The sequence below is a fragment of the Melospiza melodia genome, chromosome 3, assembly GCF_035770615.1.
Source record: "Melospiza melodia melodia isolate bMelMel2 chromosome 3, bMelMel2.pri, whole genome shotgun sequence".
NCBI lineage: Eukaryota > Metazoa > Chordata > Aves > Passeriformes > Passerellidae > Melospiza > Melospiza melodia.
Genome location: NC_086196.1, coordinates 120946346 through 120968584, shown reverse-complemented (window position 1 = coordinate 120968584; position 22239 = coordinate 120946346). Strand labels below are relative to the sequence as shown.

General features: G+C 37.9%; 1 protein-coding gene across 30 annotated transcripts in view; it reads left to right on the top strand.

Annotated features, from left to right (window-relative positions):
* RIMS1 (regulating synaptic membrane exocytosis 1) overlaps positions 1-19686 on the top strand; it is a 303629-nt gene extending 283943 nt beyond the window's left edge. For all 30 annotated transcript variants that reach the window (XM_063152955.1, XM_063152927.1, XM_063152928.1 and 27 more), the window contains 5 exons: positions 9868-10009; positions 13504-13616; positions 16115-16216; positions 16921-17060; positions 17451-19686. In XM_063152955.1, the coding sequence (XP_063009025.1) occupies positions 9868-10009; positions 13504-13616; positions 16115-16216; positions 16921-17060; positions 17451-17669 (716 nt within the window). In that variant the 3' untranslated portion in view covers positions 17670-19686. The remainder of the gene's footprint in view (positions 1-9867; positions 10010-13503; positions 13617-16114; positions 16217-16920; positions 17061-17450) is intronic.
* Positions 19687-22239: the final 2553 nt, after the last annotated feature.

The window sequence follows — 22239 nt, the reverse complement described above, 5'->3', positions numbered from 1 at the left end:
GTTACACATCCAGAAGAGTAAGTCAAACAATTTTAATCCTGGAAAGGGGATTTGGCCCTACAAATAAGAAATATTTGGAATGATTTTTCCTGGGATTAGGAGAAGAAACATAAAGGAGGAAAGGCTCTGACCCAAGGAGCTTTCTGAGAGGCTACAGAGCTATGGAGCTTTCCTCCTGTGTGTTTTTTATTTCAACTTTAAAGCTCTGTGGAGTTTCCCTAAGCAAAAACCTGTGTGAGATGGAACTTCTGTGCTCTTGCCACAAGTGCAGTGCTTTGTGTAAAACTGCTCAAGGTGGCAGGCAGGTCCTGGAGCCTTTGCCAGGTGCAGGCTGAACACAGGTCTTGGGAGACTGACATGAACACATTAGCAGCTCCCAACATCAGCATTTCATTCCCACCATGGTATTGTATTGAGACAAATCTTTCCATTTAATCATATTTTGGGGGTTTTTGTTTGTTTTTTTTTTTTTTTTTAAATTTAACACACATCATGAGAGAATTACATACCATACAGCTATGTATTTTTCAAAAAGGTAATATCATCTTCTAAGCATAATTTCTAAAATTATCAAGAAGATAATTTCAACTATTGCACTAAATAGGAAATCTGTGCCTAAGCAATGAAAATACATGGACATTTCTGCATAGGAGTGACATGAGATATACTGCATCACTACCAGGGAGGATTTTGAGTTTGCCACCTCTACAGTATTTGCAATCTTAAATGTGTTTTGTGTTACTTAAATCTGTTATGTGTTTACTAGCTGAAAGGAACAGTTTTAATTTGTGGCATTTTTCTCCTTAATTATTTTATGATGCTTGAAATAACCAGAACTTTGCCATAACTTGAAGATCTACAGAACTGTATTGTGCACATTTTAATTTTTTCTTCATTATAATTCTGTTTGAAATAAAGCTCTTATTTTGGCTTGACAAATGCTGAGTAATTTCCTTTTGCCTTTCTGGCTGTAATCACCCTGAGAAGGCACATTGGTCCCTACAATTTCAAATGCCAGTTGATTCTTAACAAATTGCAAAATGAAAGTATAATACATTTTCAGAATAGGGTATGCCAGAAACAGAAAATTTTGACATAGAAACAAATATTGCAAAGTCTGTTTCTATGTCAAAAGGAAGTTTAAAGATGAAAGGAGCAATTAAAAAGTGAAGTTCTGTTCTCAGAATGCACATGGACATTTCAGAGGTAGTGAAACTTTTTAACTCTGCTGTGCTCAAGTCCCTCTAAGACAGTAACATCATTTAGACTTTTCTGCTGCAAAACTATAACTTAATATTTAATGCTAATTTGATGTTTTCTCAGGTTTGCAGTGTTTCAGGTGGTTTTGTACCAAATTCATGCAAAATGAGTCAAAATCACCGGGACAGAGAAATGTGATTCTGAATTTATCTGACTCCTCATCGAATTTTGACCAGGAGCATTAAAATAATTCATGACCATTGACCAAGGTTGCTTAGAATATTTTGTGCTCTGGAAAAAGCAGTGCTGACTGAATTTTTTAACCTTTCAGCAATATATTACGAAGTGCTAGCTGGCAGGTAGTTCAGTCCTTTTTTCTCTGCAAGGCCCTGTAATGTAATCACAGTTGTAAAAGGAACTTGTGAGTGAAGCAAGTTGATCATTCCTCGCAGTGCTGCCGTGCCAAGTGGTTACAGGATAACGAGGGAGAGGCAACGCCAGGACCCCAAAGATTTATTCTACCCAGAAACCGCACAAGTTATTTAAACAAAGGTGAAGCTGCTTTAGGTGCTGGCTGCTTGCTAAGGATTATATCATAGCCAATGTTTAATTTTGCTTAAACCAAAGGTAAGCTTGTATTTTCTGTGTTTTACCATGGTGAGCCTGTTCATGAGTCTTGCTTTAGCAATGTATGGTAGTCTGGAGTTACAGCTTTGCAATGCTACAGTCACTAAAGAAAAAACGGAGTCGGTGTGGTACAGTGTTGATCTGATACATTAGAAATGATCTCTTAAAGGCAGGTTACTAACATTTTTAAAGGGAAATGTGATATTCACCTGGGAGTTCCTGGTAGCAGTAAAATAATACTTAGAATGCTTGAAAGTTGCAATCGGAGCAAATCAAACTACTGAAAAGGTAAAGCATTTTCAGATCATTTCACTGTTGGTAATTGAGATGAAAAGGAAGGGACTGTTTCTGAAGCTGTAATGTCTCCTGATTATTATGCTGTGTAATTGTATTAGGTTGATCTATTACTCAGAAACTTTTCAACTGTACAAAAAGGCATGTAACATTTTTTACTGGAGGATACTTTAGCACTAGTGGTTTTGACAGTGTTTCAATTTACAGATTTTTGGAGGTTATTGAAATAAGTAGACTTTGGGCTGCCATCATGTACAGCACATAGTTCTCAGGAAATTTATGGAAGATGCATAGTAGCAGTGAATTTCTTTACTATTGATGGCTTATAAATTGTCATATTGGTGGTATCATCCTGTAAAATATTGTCTTTTATTAATTACAATGTCATGTTTTAATAAGAGATACTGAACTCTTTGTAATTGTGAAGACTTGCTTAAAAGGTCTCAAATTTACTAAAATTGTAACGGCTGCCTAAAACCACAAAAGACATCAAGTTATTGAAATATGTATAAATTCCTAATTAAATGAAACATTGATTTGATTTATCTGAAAAATCTCCTTTTTTTTCTGCATTGCAGTTCATTTTCCCCTGCTGTATTAACTGCAAGCTGTGCCCCAGCACCCTTGCCTTGGACAAATGTTATCTCTATACCATATGTCAGTTCTCTGACAGGGCCTGGCTGGTTATGAATAATGTTGTAATATAGGACTGTGTTTTAAATTAAAAATGTTATTATTGAAGTACTTACAGCTCTCCTGAGCTTCTTATTTTGCTCTGTCTCACATTCTCCTCCCATCTAACAAAAAAGCCAAGAGTATATGAGAAGAGTGCTTGATATTTTATAAACTGTTTATATAGTAAATAATTTGTTGGAAACATGGGTTTGTTGTTTTAATAATTAAATTTCATTTCAATAGGCTTTAGGAGTTGAAGAACAAGGCATGTGTACCTATTACCAGCTTCACTGACATATTCTGGTTTTGTATAGCTCTTTGCATATGTGTGAAGAAGGTAATTAAGATGCTTTAATTTCTGTATGTTTATAAAGTATGCTTAGCACAATGCCAGAAGTAGAAACTCGTTGCTATAGATCATCTTTGATTGCCTCATTTTGGCTGACAGAGAGTGGCTCTTTTCTCTTCATTGGAAGTATGTGGACAAAACAATTAATCTTCATAAAGTTCAGAAGCTATAACTGATCTTTTTCTGACCAGAAATCCTTGCTTTGCCTTAAGATATATATGTCCTGATTAAACACAGATTTTCTTCCCTGACATGAAAAAATCATAAGTATCAGAATAAACATATAAAACACATGCTTGTTTCTACTTTTCTTCTTTTATTTTTTCAGTAAATATGTCTAAAATATCTAAAGCAGATACACTTTATAAAAACATTTGCTTAAAGTTTTGAGACCACTGTCAGCTAGTAAAAAATGGCCTGATTTTCCACTTGTTTGCTTTTGTTTTGATGCTTTGCACTGTTCCTGTCATTTGCTCTCAAAGTGCTACTTCTGTTTCATGCAAGCCACTAGGAGCTGTTGGATAAGTTACTTTTAAATCTAAAACTGTTAAGAGTCTGACTCTGCAAGTTTGATTTTCAGTGAAAAATACAGTCAAAAGGTGAGATTCTGTTGTATGTACACTGTCTAAAATGCCATCAAAGATTGATACAACCATTGACATCAATTCAGTGAAGTCTCCTTCTCTTAGGATTGGTGCTTTGTTGGTGATTGTTTCTTTGCTCTCCATATGTCAGAAAAATATATTGTGTATGTTAAGGGAGAAATTGCATTATCTTTTATGTATAATCTGAAAGTATTGGGAGTGAAAGGTGTTTGCCAGATGAGTTTGTGACTTTATAAATACAGTTTTGAGATACAGTTTATTCCAAACTTCTGATAAAATTTCTTATCAATGAATTATCCCGGCTGAAAAGGTAAATATTCTTTCGAGAAGGTTTTGTAATTTATATAATTTTTTGTAGATTTGCTTTAATAAATAGAAATGGGAAAAAATATATGATGGTTTATATTTGGATTTTAAAACTTAGGATCTAACAGAATATCAACAGCATTCTCCTTTTTTGAATGTTTTGCGTGCTATTTGGAAGAAACACTTAAAAGACAATTACTGCAACCTTTCACATCTTTTTACAAAGAGCATTATATTCTGGAGAGTATTGCACAATATACAGAATTGAAAGTAAAGGGGAATATTGCATGATATAAAGTCTAGAAACTCGTATTGTTGAAATTTGTATTTAAATGTCAATTTTTTTCACTATTTCTCTTCTGTCCATAGTCGCTATGCACTTTCAGTCGTAGTGATCAAAGTACTGCTGAGTTCATCTGAGAGATGTACACATTTAAAAATCAAATGCTCTTTGAACTATATATTCTTTTTCTTCTGTCTCTGTTGTAAGATCATAAGCCAAGGCGCACTTTTTCAATGTTGTTTAAAAGCACTACATGCAAAGTGAGGGGGATGCTGCAGAAATTGTAACCCTGCAGGTCTCTGAGCAGCTAAATTTGAAGTTTTAAAGTCACTAACACATCAGAAAGGTCCAGAAGGAATTATGCCCCTTGGCTTTTCTTTTATAGATCTTTGAGGTTGGCCCTTGCTATTCAGTTGACACAATCTCATTGGTGTCTCACACAGTCAGTGTGCACACCAACTATATGGTCACAGTCCTGCCAGGTTTCTCTCAGAGCTGGCTTGGAGCTATAGTCCTTTTAGGCTTTCTTTGGATGCAAGAGCATACTTGATACTGCAATTGAATTGCCCTTGAGCCCTGCAATGCCACTTCTTATGCTCCCTTTCATTAGTGGATTTAGCGGTGGTGCTAAATCCACTAATGCTTTGTTCTCTGGTGTGTTCTTTTGAACCAGTCATGAATTCTCACATACCTGGCTGCTGCATGTGTGTGAATTTGCTTCTTCTTTGGGTGCTAACCAATTAGTTGCCCTCAGGTACAGTTCTGGACAATGCTCACTTAAGGCACCTCTCCCCATAGGCAGCACACAGAGACTTGTGTCTCTGCCCTGAAGTGGTCTCTAATACTGTCCTATTGACTGAGCTGCCAAGCTCACATCCTTGCACATTTCTTGTATGTCCCCTAGCCTTGACCCATGGCATGAAATACGTACCTTGGCACCTTGGATGAAAGCCTTGCTCCAGCAGCCCCTCATCATTTCAGACTTCTGAACTGAAACAAGAGCAAAATGTAGTAATTGCCTCCAGGTACCACACGGAGCACAGAGGAAAAGCCAGGCCAATGGTGATGCCATGTGCAGCCATGCATGCCTTGGCTAAGTTGGCAGGGCTGGGAGGGGGGGTGTCTGGCATTGTCCTCTCTAAATTGGACTTACATTTAGAATGTAAAGCTAGCTTTGAGGTACCTGTAGTAGGCCACCTTAAACCTCTAGATAATATCATTGACCCTCTCACTATAATTCTGTTGTTAATAGCTCCTGGCTCCTAGACTTCAGAGTGATTAGGATGTACAGAAATTTGGGACACATCAGATGCTTTGATATTTTGTGCAGATATAAGGTAGAGCACAGTTGCTTTTTGCTGCACTCGGTTACTCAGGTCCTGGTCTTTGTTAACTTACTTTGTTGGGGAAAAGCAAAATCAGGGGCCAGTTTCTTGTCAGAGCAAACAGGAATCACTATAGGCTATATTTATAATAAGCAGATGGAAATAGCACATTACACATGCTCATCAGCGTGTTATAGCAGGACTGCTACAACCTGTTGATTAATTGCAAAATGCCTGTTGATTAATTTGCAAAATGCTTACAAGCTGTGTATATTTCATAGCTGGAGGTGGCTGCTCTGTGATGCTTTGGCATCAATTATTAAATCTGAAAAAATATTCATCACATTTGCTTTTTAGTAGTTTTTTTCTTTCTTTTACTTGTTAAGCCAGCTGTTTACATGTAATTTATGCACATCAGTCTGCATTCCTGCATGAAGAAATCCTTACACAATTGACACAGCCGAGAAGCACAGAGACCATTTGGAGTAAATTTTACATCTAAATGATATTCAGTGTAGAGACATCCTCAGTCTGCACAATGAATATAGGGTAATTTACACAGTGCATGCAAATAACTGTAATGTATTATGAAATTTGATTGTACATATCAAACTAATAAAGATTTGGAGCAAGCATTCTCCAATAAACACCCTGACAAGAGCAGAAAATCTCAGTATGTAATAGCACAGATATTGAACTTGAATATTTAATGAACTTGTATTATTCATGTGAAGAAAGCATTCCAAAGAAATATGCAGAGCTGTTAGATTAAAAGTAATATAAGAGGAAAGTGGAAGTTGTCTAAAAGAAGTCTTATCAATAGCAGGGAAAACACTTGTATTTGTTTGGATCCCTTATTTCATTGTGCATTCAAGGCAGGACTGGAATTGTACCGCAGAGTGAGTTCACTTTAGCAAGGCACCTTTAGAAACAGCAGCAGTTCCCAACTCACCTGCATGTTAAGCACCCCCTCCCTCCCAGGACTAGGTTATGCTGAGAAGTTTAGAAGAGAAGCCATTTCTTGACTTTTTGTGTTAAAATTGAAAATATTATGTATTATATCATGTAAGATATAATAAGATGCATAAGTCACCAAGGTTAAAACTTCCAAAACCTGTGCAACAAGTATTTTGATTCTTATCACTGGGCAAAAGCAATTTTCTCTATGCCATAAAGCTCATGTTGTGTTTCGTCATGTTTCATCATTCTGTTGGGTTACTATAATATTTATGATTGTACTTCAGAATATTAAGACTGAGGTTATAAAAGTAAATAAATTGTAGGGCTCTGCTTTTCCTGGGAAACTGTGTGTATTAATAGCAGTCATAAGGGGAGGCAAAAGGATGCTTTTGATTCTTCAACCTGAAAACTAAAAATGCTGATGAGAAAAGAGAAAGAAGTAGAATCTGGAACTGTAAGACAGAGAGCAGTGACTTGAAAAGTACTTGGGAAAAGACAATCTGGTAGTTGCTGCTCAGCTAGACAAGGTTTTGGCCATGCACAGGGATTCCTACTTCAGGGTCTGTGTTTTTCAAATCTGTGGAGCAAAAAAGTGTGTTTAAAAAACAGTACCAATGTTATCCATGACAATGTAACATTACTCTTTGAAAAAAAAATCCATCTGCTATTTTCAATCTCTACTGTGGCTCAAAGCTAAAATATTAATTTTTGTAATTTAATGAATGGATATTTCTACAGTGATTATTTCTATTACTGTATTTGTTATCTGTCCCAACAACCTGGCTCTCACTGCTAAATTTCAGCACCCAATATGTTGTCCAGGTGGTCGAGGACAACATATCTTAACCAATTTGTGCCAAGACCATGGTGGTCTTGTAGCCACCTCTAGAGTCTCCTCATTTAGTTTTCCTGAGCCCTGAATACTCATAAACAACCCTATTCAGCTGAACACATTTCAGGCTCTACCCTATTGTTTCTTCCAGGTGATGCTGCCTGATCTGGCTGGCTCTGGAAATGCAGGCAGGGGGTAAACCACATAATCTCACGTGCTTCTGGGAGCAGATGGAAACAGACACATTTTCAGACAGGTCCTGGCAAGAGAGAGAGTGAGTGTGAGATTGAGAAAACAGAAAATGTGAAAATCCTGCTTTGGAGTACAACTCAGTATGTGGCTTATACTTCCTAGGTGCTGTTTGAGTTATTTTTGAGGCTCAATCCTGCCTGTCAGTACTGATATGCTGAACACATCCTCAGTTTTTAAAGAGAAAGTTCAGGAACAAATGTAGCATCTGAGTTTCTACATACTGAGTCACTGAAGCTCCAGCAAATCCCTCCCACAGCCACCTGCCCTGTGCAAGAGTGGAGCCTGGTGTGCCTTGCCTACCCTACTCTACCTCACAGGTTAATGTGTTTTCAGCTGACCAAGGACTGGCAATGTGGATGAGCTGTAGTGGCCCACGGGAAAACCTCAGAGCTGTTGGCCTTAGAAGGGAGGAAAGGATCTGGGGAAGTAGCTGATCTCTTCCCCACAGAGGCGCTTGGGTGCAGCTTAGCGGCCGTAAATAAACAAACCCCGGTCCAAAAAGCTTAAGAGGGAAACCTCAGCCCCTTTCACCATGGGCATGTCTCCTCTAAGCCCAATATAGTAATTCTTTCACTTTGGCCGTGTTTGCTGTTTCCCTGAGAGCTTCAGAGAGGTTACTCTTATAGCTTGCCCTGCACCAGCTCTGCAGACCCAAAGAGCAAGGGCCAGCTGATCTCCACAGCATGTTTGAACACCCTGGGAATGGGCAGGCTGTGTGGGGGCTACAAAAGTCTTATTGTGATGAATAAGATCTGTCAAGATCTGTCAGTTTCAAACATCAACAATGGGCAACAGAAAGGGGAAGTTTTTTTCAGAGCAATTCAGTCTCCACAGCAGGTGGAGATGGAAGAAATATTTGCTTTTCATCTGTTTCCCTGAGCAGATCATGAAAAATATGCATGCAGACTTTCCAGGGGGAAATAAAGGAGTGCTGAAATGAAGGAGTAAATGCAGAAGAATGTTGTAGCATGTACTTACGTGAAACTTTGTCAAATCTATTACTTTCTGGGAGAAAGTAATGTTACCCATTGAACTTTCAGTACATATTTTGAACTATATTGAAAAAAAACACGACAATGAGTTTGAAGACAACACATTTTATTGCATCACATGGAAGCTTTGGTGGAAGAAATTTAAAGATCATTGAGAACAACTATCATCATCTAGAAGACTAATTTCTGCTGTGTGACTGCAGAATTCACTCTACATCAGCCATAATGCATAGAGAACCTGTAAAGGACTGGAAGCTCTTCTTGCTCAAGGGAAACATGAAAACTTCCAGGTGAAACTCAAATTGTATTTTAAAGGATGTGGGATAGAAGCTTTACCAAACGGTTGAAGTCTTTAAACTATTTCAAAATATTTACATTACTTTCTAATCCTACAGTTGCAAGCCTAGAGTCTGACTGCCCAGAGAGGTTGTGGAGTCTCCTCACTGGAAATATTCAAGAACTATTTGGACACAATCCTGTGCAATGGGTTCTAGGAAGCAGGGAGGTTGAAACAGATGCTCCACTGTGGTCCTGTCCAGCTTAACTATTCTGTGGTTTCCCAAACAAATTCCCCAAGAGTTCTTTCTGTTTCAGAACTGCTGAGATCATATGTTCTGTAAAGTCTACTGTTTACTTTAAAGACATTTTGTGGTGAGAAGTAAGATTTTGCCAAGTCAAAATACATTATTATATTTTTGATATTAAGTATCTTAGTATTTATCATTTTTCTGTGGAATGCATAAAGGATATTTTCCCTTTTTTTATATTTGCTGTGAGAATTGTATCTTCTTTTGCAGTCACTCAACCTAACAAGGTGACTAGAGGCATATTACCAAGTTTGTGGTTAGTAGACAGTATCACAACCTGTCTACATTCCCACTGTGTAAAGGCTATTAACAAGACGTCTATTAACTGTGTAAAGGCTATTAACAAGACATCTAATTTTTAACAGTTTGCCCTAATAAAGATCTTCAGGTTGCAGCCTTTTAAAGAGAAGTCGTTTCCAGTTTGTAACTGAGGAAGAGAGATTGGTTCTTCAATCAGAATAGTCTTTTTATGTTAGTAAATGAGAATGACCAAGTCAAATCACCGTTCTTGGGTGAAAACTGCAAGAGAAGGCTTTGCTGTGAGTTATTCTAACTGTTGCTTCTTTTTCTCTGCTTTCAGAGGCTGGCAGCAAGAAGCTAAAGAGCACGATACAGAGAAGCACAGAAACAGGAATGGCAGCAGAGATGAGAAGTCGTATGGTTCGACAGCCAAGTCGAGAATCCACTGACGGCAGCATAAATAGTTACAGCTCCGAGGGCAAGTAAGTGGCATTAAAAATATCAGTAATGTAGGAAATGTTTCTAATGAAATAGAAGTTTCTTTCCCATTACTTGGGATGTCTCAAACTCTAGCTGAAGGGAGTAGCTCTGTGTAAAGATTTTTCCTCTTGAAGCATTTGAAAAACTGAACTATTTCAGGTACATAACACAAATTTAATGGAAATTGAAATTGAGACAGAAGTTCTTAAGAATTCTTATTTTCCCTGTCACCCAGTGAGGCATTTTGTTCATCAAAAGACAACTAAATTAAGACTGCATTATTCAAAACAAAACACAGGGGTGCTTTTTCTTTGAGATATGTTTGGATTACCTCATAGTTAAACTTCAGATGTTGTATATGAATCCCTGTGATATGAAACTCTGTTCAGTGATACTAGATACAAAGAAAGTTTAATTTGGAGTTGTTCCAAGTCTCTTATTAAGAGCTGTAAACCCAGAGCCCAGCTGCCCCATCAGCTGAAGTCAGACAGCTGTGGGGAATGGGGCAGCTGTTTCCATTCACTGCTGAAGTTTGATATGTAGAAAAGGAGAACAAAAATGACACAAAAATATGCAGGAATATTCCAGCATCCTCACAGTTCTCAGTGGGACTCCTACTGCATGTGTCAAGGTGTAGTGGTTACCAGGGCATTCTTAGAAGATGACTCCCCAAATAAAGGGGAAAATGGGGGTGGGCAAATGCACTGTTATAGACCTGGAAAAAAAATGAGATTTGGACTTCTTGGCTTCACTTTTTTGTATGCTTACTGTGTTATCACAATTGCTATTGCATATTGTATGAGGCACAAATGTTGTATGAGGCTGCTGTGGTGGCAGTGGCAAGGATCTGTGTAAAGGTGCCTCCATCATCAGATCTTCTCACCCCTCTAATTTCTATTGCAACACTGGAACAGGTTGCCCAGAGAAATTGTGGATAGGGTTATCATCAGGAGTGTTCACAGCCAGGTTAGATGGGGCTTTGAACTACCTGATCTAGTGAAAGGTGTCCTTGTGCATGGCACAGGCATCAAAACTTGATGATTTTTATGGTGCCTTCAAACCCAAGCCATTCTATAGTTCTGTGATAATGCTAAGAATTTTAAGAGCCATGTAAGAAAAATAGGCTCCATCATCACTAATTCAAAACCAAAGCAGATAAAGACTAGATGAAGAATGAGGGACAAGAGTAAAATATCCCAGTGTTTTCCCCATTATGATTCCTTGACTGGCCATTACTTCTACCTTTTCAACACTTCACCCTGCCATTCTCCTTCCCTTCTCTTAGGCTGGAGTGTCAATCTGTAGGGCACCAGTTACTCACCTTGGTGACAAAGGGCCAAATAAACTGGACCCTTTAGGGAGGAGCTGGGGCAGCCTGTTTCCCTGGCTGGCAGTGGAGAGGAGAGGTGGGAGCCCAGCACTAAGGCTGAGGACATTTTCAGTGGAACAGCTTAATCCTCTGTTCCACCCTCATCGTGTGTAAATAGATTGGGCAGGGCTGAGGCAGCCAAGGTCTGGATATGGAGGTCGCAACAGACATCTGCAGGACAGAAAGGTAGAGCCATAAATTGCTGATTTGAGAATCAGCCTCTGAGTAAGGCAGTGATGAAAGCAAGCTTGAGAAGTGAATTGAGTGCTTGCACCCCAGGTACCTTGTCATGTTCTTTTGCTTGACCCTTAATGGATTAGAATTAATACACGTTAAGATTAATGTGTACTTCCAACCTTCATTATCATATATATAGCCAGAAGTGTGATCTCAAGGGAATATTTTCAATGTTGTTAGTCAGCCTGTGCCAAAATGTAACAAATTTTTGGAAAAAAGGCCAATGAAACAAGCAAGAAACATCTCATAGCAGATGCAAGAGTGAAAGGATAGTGCCACTGGGGAAAGAAGCAGATAGTATCTTGATCTTGAACTGAAAACCTTGAGATTCTTTTCTTCCTCCAACTAAAGAAACCATATTTAAAAAAAATCCAAACTAAATTTCTGTGAAAAAGCTTACCTTTTGGAAAATAACGAGTTTTCTAAACAAAAACGCTGTGCCAAGGTAATGGCATGAAGCTGAATCAGGGGAGATTTAGGTTAGATGTTAGAAAATGTTTTTCTGCCCAGAGAGTGGTCACAGCAACAAGCCTGACTGAATTCAAGAAGTGTTTGGACGATGCTCTCAAGCACTTGGTGAGATTTTTGGGGGTGTCCTGTGCAGGGCCAGGAGTCAGACTTTGATGATCCTTGTGGGTCCCTTCCATCTCAGGCTAGTTTATGATTCTATATATTTTCTGACCAGCTTTAGTCACTGACAGTCAATAAGTTTAATGCAGGCACAGAAAGAACAGTTAGTCTTCAAGAGAGGAATGGACTTTTTTTATGCAACTACTAGGTTTACAAAGAACTGTGGACTAAATGGCTGAAACACACAAGGCTGATGTGCAGAAACTAAAGCTTTTAATTCAATGTGCTTTTGGATTTATTAGGAAGTTTGTTGTTATTTTTGCAGTCTAATAGGGAATTTCGTTTGAGGAAGAAGAAGAAGTGGTGGATGGCCTGCTGGAGAATATGTTGTCTACACTTGGTTCAGAGACTGTTCTTTTATTTCTCATAATTTTTTAAGGAAGTCAAAGCGGAGACTTCCTACCATGGACCACTCTTTCTCTCTCTCTTTGTTTTTTACTTTTGTTATTGTTTGGAGACTGTATATCTATTAAAAAAAAAAAAAAAAAAAGTGGACACTATGGAATATAAGGAAGCAGCTTGGCAAAGTACACATTATAGCATCACAGAATAGCTTGAGTTGGAAAGGAACTGTGAAGGTAATTTAGTCTAACCCCCTGCCCTGGGGAGGCCATCTTCAAGATGAGGTTGCACAAAGCCCTGTCTAACCTGGCCTTGAATGTTTCCATATACACTGTGCTGATGTGTTCAGTTTGTATTGTGACAGAGTGGGGGAGCAACTGCAGATCCAGATTTGTCTGCCAAAATATTTTGGCTAGAGAGTGGCATTAGGTTTAGCTCTAATCACCACTACTGCTACTACCTGCCAGTTTACGGCTTTATTAAACAGCTGCAGCTGTTTAATGTATAATTTAGTGTATACGTCTGTTTTCCCTGTTTGTTCTAAGTGATGCGGATGGGGTTTAGATCAATGTAAATCACACACTCACTAATGAAGAACAGGCTATTAAATTTCATTAAGCTTTTTATATTCTCTCATACAAGGTCATTCTTAGTTTTTTTACCTATGAACCATTTCACTGCTCCTGGAGACCTCCTTAGCAAGACCTATTTTATGGACTACTTCAAGTTGATGTGCAGAGTTTCTCTACACTGCTTTGGGGTCCCTGGGAAACAGATAATTCCTGATGCTGCAGAATGATTTGTGGTTGTGCATCCTGAGCTGCTTGCCTTGTATCAGTAGTACTTTTGTGGTAAATACTGTAGGATGACAGAAATCAATCCTGTTCTTATGCTTAGCCAGCTTCTATTTTGTTTCAGCTTAATATTTCCTGGAGTACGGCTGGGCGCTGACAGTCAGTTCAGTGATTTCCTCGATGGCCTGGGACCTGCACAGTTAGTAGGCCGACAAACACTAGCAACCCCTGCCATGGGTAAGCGTGATATGTTCTCCTCTGTTAAATGAATAATAAGACAACTAACTAATGCACACACTGGCAGACTACAGCACCAAAAGGATTTTTACCAAATGTCTTCCTTCATTGTCAACATGAAGGTCCTATCTGCAGTCACTGGTGTTCCTATCATGGCAGCACCCAAAGAGGGGTGAAAAACTATTTGTACCATTTGAGGTACTGGCTAATCTTATTTGCAGTTTGAAGACAGGGGTTTTACTTCCCACACAAAAGTATTGTGACTTCTCCTGTTGTATCTCGCTGCAAAATCTCAACTGCTCAGAGTTTGTATTTACTTGACACAGATTATATTGGATGTGACAGAGGGTTTCTGGCCAAACCACATTTTTCCAAATTTATTTCATCTAACTCCAGAAAGTGAAACTTCTGGAAACATTTGCAATGATCAACAATCAGTCAGTGATAAAGCCAGTGATTGTCATGAGAGACACAAAGTCCTTTTCTACAACAGCTTCTGGGGGCTATCTGTGATGTTCTCTATTTTCCAGACCAGTCTGCAATTTCCTTTACCAGCATTAGCTGTAGCGTGTTTATGAACAGGGTATGAGTTGTAGAAGTTGTTCTCTATTTTCCAGACCAGTCTGCAATTTCCTTTACCAGCATTAGCTGTAGCTTGTTTATGAAGAGGGTATGAGTTGTAGAAGGAGTAACAGAGTGCAAAACTGTGTAATAAGTATCTTTGGACACATTTGGGGATGGAGTTTTTTTAATTTTTTTTGCTTATATATGAGAATTTCTTAGACATGCTTTAGGATGCTAATTGAGGAGTCCTTGATCCAATAATAGTGATAATATTTCTCCTATTAATAATACTAGTAACATTATCTGATACTAGTAATAATATTTCTCCTGCTGGATATTATAAATGGCCAATGCTTCAATACAACTGTCTTGGTAAACCAGCTTTAGGAAGCGCTACTGAGACACATGTGAAAAAGGAGAGAGAAACAGAAAATAAAAAATTGCACAAAAGAGTGTTCCCTTCCCAACTGATGAGCAGAAGGAAAACTATATTGAGAATGCTTTGAACACCCTCTAAGGCAAAACTTGCTGTAAAAAATTCAAATGACTGCTACTAAAGCACTCATAAAACATTGAACTTATTAAATTAACATTTTTATTATTATTTTGGAAGAAAATGTATTAGTGAGATTATTTTTCCAATAAATATCTAAATGGCTTTATTGGCATGCATATAAGTGTCTACACTTCCTCTGTTTCTTTTTTTAATCTTGTTTTGTGACTAAAGATTTTTCTGCAGATAACTTGAGTAAAACATTTATTTTGACTTCTTTAGAACTTTATCTACAATAGGCTCAAGTAGATAGTGCTTTTGGCCCACAAAAAGCACTCCACCAGGGTTTTAAACAATTTTTAGAAGATCTGCTCTGTGCTATCCTTTCATTAGTGACGATTTGAAGATGTTTGGATTATCACTCCCCCTTCTGGTTACCTGTTGCATGTTTTATTGTGGATATGAGACAGAGATGTGCTATTAAAAAGGCTTGTTGGAACTTTCCTTTGAACTATTTTTAGTGCAAAACATGGCTGTGTTTATTCAAGCAAAGTTTAATTGATAAAACAATCTTTGTTGCTGTTCTGTCATACCTCACATACCAAGGTATAAACACTGCTTTCATATGCTGTTAGAGAAACATGAAAATCTCATGCCTAATTAATTTCAAAATGCTGTTTCTCTAAATCCATACTCCAAATTCTATAGTTCAGGATCAGCTATTTCTGTTTTTTTTTTTAGACAATCAGAGCTTACATATCAAATATATATGTTCTCACATGTTTCATGGATGTAGTTCATTTATTTGCTCAAGTATCATGTAGCTGCTCATGTCATACTGTGCATTTTTTATTCTAAATGGCCTATTTTAATCTAAGTTAGATTTCTACTCAGCTGATTCCATGATATATGAAAGTACAGAGATACAATGTTTTGAGCATCAGTACATAGTTTACTGCCCTTGTATTTTATTGATCTAGATCAGAATAGTGCTTCATCTCAGAGTAAGCAGTTCCCTTTTTCTGCAGGAAATGTCATTTGTCAAAACTCAGGCAAGGAAACAAGTTTGACTGTTAAGAAATGAAAACAGTTTCTTTTTTAACATGTTGTGACATTTTAGTCACACCAAAAATGTGTGTGGAATATTGATAAAAGTTGAAAAATTGTCACCTGTGTGCTTGGTGGAGACTGTTGAAGAAAAAATACCTCTTTTTAGCTGGTATGAACTGTATACCTGGAGAGGGAACCATGCTACCTAAGTAAATATTATTTCATCCGTGTTTAAGGATGGAGAAGCTAAAGGATCATCAGGAGACACAACAAGCACAGTAATGCAGAAGAATAATATAAAACTAGTCTTTCTCTTTCTCACTCTTATACCCCTTCCCTCCTGTGCTGTACTCCTTCTCTAAAATGCGGGCTTCTTTCTTCTCCCTCTCAGGTGACATCCAGATTGGAATGGTGGATAAAAAAGGCCAGTTAGAAGTAGAAGTCATTAGAGCCCGTGGCCTCATCCAAAAACCTGGCTCCAAATCTACCCCAGGTATGGAAAAAAACTGTACACAGCAGGGCTTCAAAAAGGGAGCAGCTTATGCTAGTGTTCCTGTCAGTGTCAATAATTTACATAATGTATATTGTAATAATACTGTATTGTTTTTTATAAGGACATTTGCTGAAGTTCTAGTTATATATAGAAACAATTATTGAGGAGATTTAGAATCAATACCCCAACCATTTAGAATCAATACCCCAACCACTGCTTATTGTAAAACCTGGAACAGTTCTTTTAGATAACATTTAGTGAAGATGGTACTTTGCAATCTCTTTAGGAGCTAGAGATGAAAGTGCAATTCATGTCTGTGTCATTGGAGTGGCAAAGTCTTAAAGGTTCCTTTTGCTTTGAACTATCTCTGACCCCTGAGCCTTTACAGAGAATCCAAAATAGCTGTCAGTGACAGCTAACTTCTGGAAAAAGAAAATGTTTTTAAAATTACTGAAATGAAGTGTAATTGTTGTTAGTAAGATCTTAGATCATTACATTCAAAGTTTATGAAAATCAAATTGATTTCTTGTGGGCTGTGTCATCCTTTTTATTAATATAATTGTATTCAGATTATACAATTGTGAAGATAAAATGAAAATAATGTGTCATTTTCTTTCTACTCTGCTTCCTTTTAAGGCATTTTTCCTCCATTTCAGATGTGCACTGTAAGTCCAAACATAACATTCTTGATGTTCTGTTTGCAGCTCCGTATGTTAAAGTGTATTTACTGGAAAATGGAGCATGTATAGCTAAGAAGAAGACAAGAATTGCAAGGAAGACGCTTGATCCTCTGTACCAACAGACACTGGTTTTTGAGGAAAGTCCACAGGGTAAAGTCCTTCAGGTGAGTCTCTTCTTAATCCCATTTTAGGCTGTCATTTGGGGAATCGCTTGCATGTTCACTTACATTTAACGAGTATGTGTAAATCCATTCCAACTCACTAAGCATTTAATTTTATAAATACCATTACAGACATCCTTGTGGCTTGTGGTTTCAGAGTTGCAAAATGTCTTATTGCATTAAACATTTCTCTTTTGTTGACTGTTGTTCCTGCCTTGCCATGAGGTTTTCCCATGAAAGGGAAGCAGTCATTCACTCTTGAGAATAACATTGTCCTTACATTAACGCATATAATAACAAGAGTGGACATACATAAGCACAGGTTTAAGTATATAACCCTGTATAAGCATGGATTTAAGGACAACCATGAACCTTGATTTTATGTTCTTCCAGGTAATAGTCTGGGGAGACTATGGCCGAATGGACCACAAATGCTTCATGGGAGTTGCCCAGATCCTTCTGGAGGAACTGGATCTGTCCAGCGTGGTAATAGGCTGGTATAAATTATTTCCACCTTCATCGCTAGTGGATCCAACATTGACTCCCCTGACACGTAGGGCTTCCCAGTCATCTCTGGAAAGTTCAACTGGGCCTCCCTGCATTAGATCATAGTAGCAGGTGCTGTCTATTCAAAACATCACCCAGGATAACAATTGGAACCAGATATTCACATGACAAGAAACACTGTTGGAGAGAGACAATCACTTCCGTTTTTGCTTGTAGTAGTTATCCAAACGTTTGTCTGTCTGTCGAGAGATGGCTTAAATTGGCAGAAAAAAGGTATATCACATACAGCTAATCTATTAGCAGCTACCACTGATGCTTGTAATGATTAAAAAAAAAAAAAAAAGAAAGAAAGGAAAAAGAAAAAAAGAGAGGGACATTTAGATTCGACCTAAGTCAAAGATGACCCAAACTGGAAGCTCTCACTCTGTTAACAATGTTGTTTTTTCACATTTTGAGAGAGCCCTCAAGCAGTGTTACCTTCCTGGTGTTTCAGCAGTTTTTCTGTACTTGTCACTTCCACTAGTTTTTTGCCACGTGATTCTGCTAGTTTTGTAGAAGTCCTCACAATGCTAACAGAGACCCTTCCTTTCTTTTTCTAAACCAAACAAAAAAGGGCTGAAGCATATCTCTGTAAGCATCGTTAAAGTGTTCAACAGCCACAGTTACAATTCCAGCGAGTTCAAATAGTTCCTCAGTTCTGGTACTTACAAGTCTTTCACGTGGGAACCCAGAACAAATGACCAATCTAAGTTATATTCTTAAAAATAGAAATCATCACAGTGCCACTTTTTCTTTGTAAAAAGCAGATATGTTTGCATTATATATATATAAAATAATTTTTCTGTTTATGATGTTTTGCATGGAAGAATTTTGAAGAATTCTGCAACTACTGCTGGGGACTGGTATAAAGCAGCTTTAGTCTTAATTTTGACATTAAATATGTTACTGGTAATGCAATTTTCCTCCTAGAATTGGAGAGGAAATACTCATGTTTCTGTGTATAAATGTATATTTGACTTCCCAAAATGTTGACCAGGAATGAATTGAGCATATGACACTTTCAGCTGTACCCAGGCTTCTCTGATGTGTGTCGCTTCAGACGCACCTGTCTGCCCTGGATAGAGCATGGTATGAGTTGTTCAATGTTTCACTGGAGATTCCAGTTGAAATATTCTGCACTTACTAATGTTTTTACCAAATTTTAGTTTACATTTCTTTGAGATTGATGCAAGCACAAGGCTTGATTTTTTAACGCAAGATATCTTACTTTTTGGAGAAAAAAAAAATCAAATTTCAATTTGCTTTTTATTCATTTGAGTTCTTCTTGGCCTTGAAATCCCTTGTGATATTCTGTAAATGTGCGAAGAACTGCAGATTCCTGCAGGTGCATTGATATGTTTCCCCTCCTTTTACAGGCCATTGAATTTTGTGATCACACAAATAGAGCAGCATGACTTGGAACTGTTCAAAGCTGCATGCACGTTTTGTAAAAAGAGATGAAAAAAGGTTATTTAATAATGTATGTTAGTTCCACATAGGCCAGCTTGTATGTTGCATGTACTTGTACAGTTTGCTCGTAATTACTATACTGAAGTAACCAAGAAATCTAAGCCATCCATTTTTCTTATAGACATTTTGCAGGTTTTAGCCAGGCTAGGTCTGTGGGTCTGGTGCTAAATGTCTATAGATGGACTTTATTTTTTACCCTATGGAAAACGTGATGTAGTACGGACCAAATTCCTTCTAATAACTATTTTGGTGTAGATTCCTACTGTGGGGCTGTAACACATGTAGAAACTGTGTACACACTAGGTTTTAATTCATAGACATACTGCCTGCACCAAGTGAACTATTTATTATTACTCAACACATGGGAATTATTCTGCCCATCTTTCCATAGGGCACAGATTGGTTACTGCTCGACCTGCTGAGCAGGAAGAACTCAAGCATTGGTGCACTACTACTAGATCCTGTTCTGTCTTAGTGGACAAAAACCAACTAGCTATAATTCGATAGTATCTTTCTATTTTGACCACTTGTCTTAACACTCCCCTGTGCTTTTAAATGAACTTCCAACTCATGTTATGTAAACATGTTTAATAAAATTTCCTTTTCATGTCCAGTGTAGTAGTTGTGCTCTCTGTATGTTCTGAGGTTCATCTGTGATTCTGCTTGCTGCAGGACTGTGTGATACGTGTTAAGGAACAGTAAAATAAGTAATTTCTATGGTTCTTTTGATTGCTGTAATAGTGTATGTTGAAATCTGGGGCCAAAAACTGAGGCCTGGTGAAAGTCATGTTTGGTTGGCTTCCTTTTCCCTGAGAAAGCAGCCAAATTGTGCTCTCATTTGTTGAAGCAGGCAAATTGATGTTAAAAAATAAATTAGCAAAATTATTATCTATTGAATCAAATCAGTTTGTTGGAGAGGAATGATGCTGTGGCTGCATGTAGTAGGGCAGCGGGGTGATATGAGTCAGGCACCAGGGCTCCACTTGGTGTGTGCTGAGCCTTTAAGATACAAGAACAACTACTGACCTTTGGCACTTTTTAAAACCATGAACATGCCCTTCTGTTGGGATGCTGTTGTGAACAATGCTTTATAGAAATTTACCTGAGAGCAGAATTTGGCACTAAAATTTTGCTAGAGAAGCAAAGATGATGTACTTTTATTTTTAGTTTTCCATGTCCCACAGATATCTGATCACAATTTAACTATAACATAATGACAGTATTGCCTCACTTTGAACACTTTTGTTTATTACTTTATTTAATTGATTACATGGTTAAGATACTGAAAAAAATGACTAATTAAACATGGTAAATCTCTGAACAAAAGGCATGCTATTCTGTGTGGTGGGAGTGATCTGTTTAAATACAGAATTTTTCATTCTGTTGCAAAAAGCCCTCAACTTTATTAATCTCATTACTTTGACCACTATGTCTAATACTAGGACATCTTTTCCTTTCTGATCTTGAGAAATAAATGAAGTCCAGCATTCTGGACCATTGCTGATCTCCCCCTAGAGGACAGAAAATATGGCAGCAAAAGAACACGCTGAACTACTTCATTTATGGTGTTTCTGATGAAAAGGGATCATAAATGCCCAGATTTCAGGAATAAGGTAGTAGAGCACGCTAGGTCAGACAAGTTTTGTGCTGGACCCCTTTCCCAGGGACTGCTGCCTTTTAAAAACTCATTGCTGAGTGTTGGGATTATAATACACAAATAAATCAGCTGAAGTTCCCTCTTGGTTTTCCCTTAAGAAGGCAGTACTCCCTTATATACATGTCATGCAGGGGAAGAGCAAAGATTATTAAACTCATAATCCCTGTCATATAATCACATAATTCTTTTCTATGTGATGCGTAAGTTCTAAATTTTATATTCAAATGCAAATTTATGTCCCTCTTTGTGGGTAAAGGAAGAAGCTTTTGGGTAAAGGAAGAAGCTTTTGGCCTTAACTTTTGTGTTAGAGAGGCATCAGAACACACTGCTGTCAGTGGATAGGAAAAAATAGAGCTTCACGACCTCATGTTTTCATAATTCACAGAGAAATTACATGTAGAGTTTGGCTGCCTGTTTTCTCAGAAGTCAGGTTCAGCCCAGATATACACATAAGTCAAGTTCAGAGAGGGCTTTCAGTGGCTGTTCTGTGTCCCCCAAGATTTTACTCACAGCCTGTAACTTGTCCTCAATGAAGTTGTCTGTTTGCAGCTCCTGTGGAGTCATTTACTCCACTATATGCAGCCCATTTAAATCAAGGAAAAGGAGTTATGGGATTTTTACTCTTCTTTTGCCTTGAAGAAAGTCACCTGACAGTCTTCCTTTAAAGCCCCAAATGCTCATTCTATCATACCCTGCAAGCATAGCAGAAAGCAATCTGCAAGAAAGGTTACTGTTGTCAAAGGACAAGATTTCTTTCTCAAGCCAGATGATGAGCATTCTGGTTGTTGTAAGTGATTAAAAACTATTCTAACAACTATCAAGAGTAGAGTCTCAATACTTCTTCCAGTCCATTGGCTAGTCTCTAGGAGAAGAAGAAAATACACAGGTCATGTATGAATTTTCTCAGTGTCTGCAGGAATGACCATGTATGCTGGTGGTTAAATACCATGCTGATGAAAGAGGTTGTGTGTGGCAGGCATGTCACAGATCAAATGGTCTTCGGAGTTTTGTGATCCAAACTCCCCCCTGGGGTGCAGAGACAGGAGGGGAAACTGCCTTCTAGGTGATGCTAATGAATCAGCTGCAGACCCTGCTCTAATGAAATGCTCCTTAGTTAGGTATTTTCTAGTCATAGGTATGTTTTGAAGCCATAGTTTTGAATTGGGACATAAAACCTTATACATTCTGCCTCGTCACGTCAAAATGTCTTAGAAGGTACTGAGAGAAAGGGCATAAAGTTGTCAAAATCTGTAGACTGGAGTTTACCAATACAGAAATTCAAATAAGGCAAATATGCAGCTGTATGTTTACCTCTGCTAGTATGAGAATGGCATTCTCAAAAACCAAGTCTTTTGGAGGTTTCAGCTACTTGTTGCTGGAAGAGTGACACCTAAGGATTTCACAGAAAGTTTTAGATTGCCTCTGGAAAAATTGCCTTCAAAAGGTGATGAGCAGGAGCTCATTATTAGGATGCTCGTTGGACAACTCAGAATTATTTATTCTGATTGC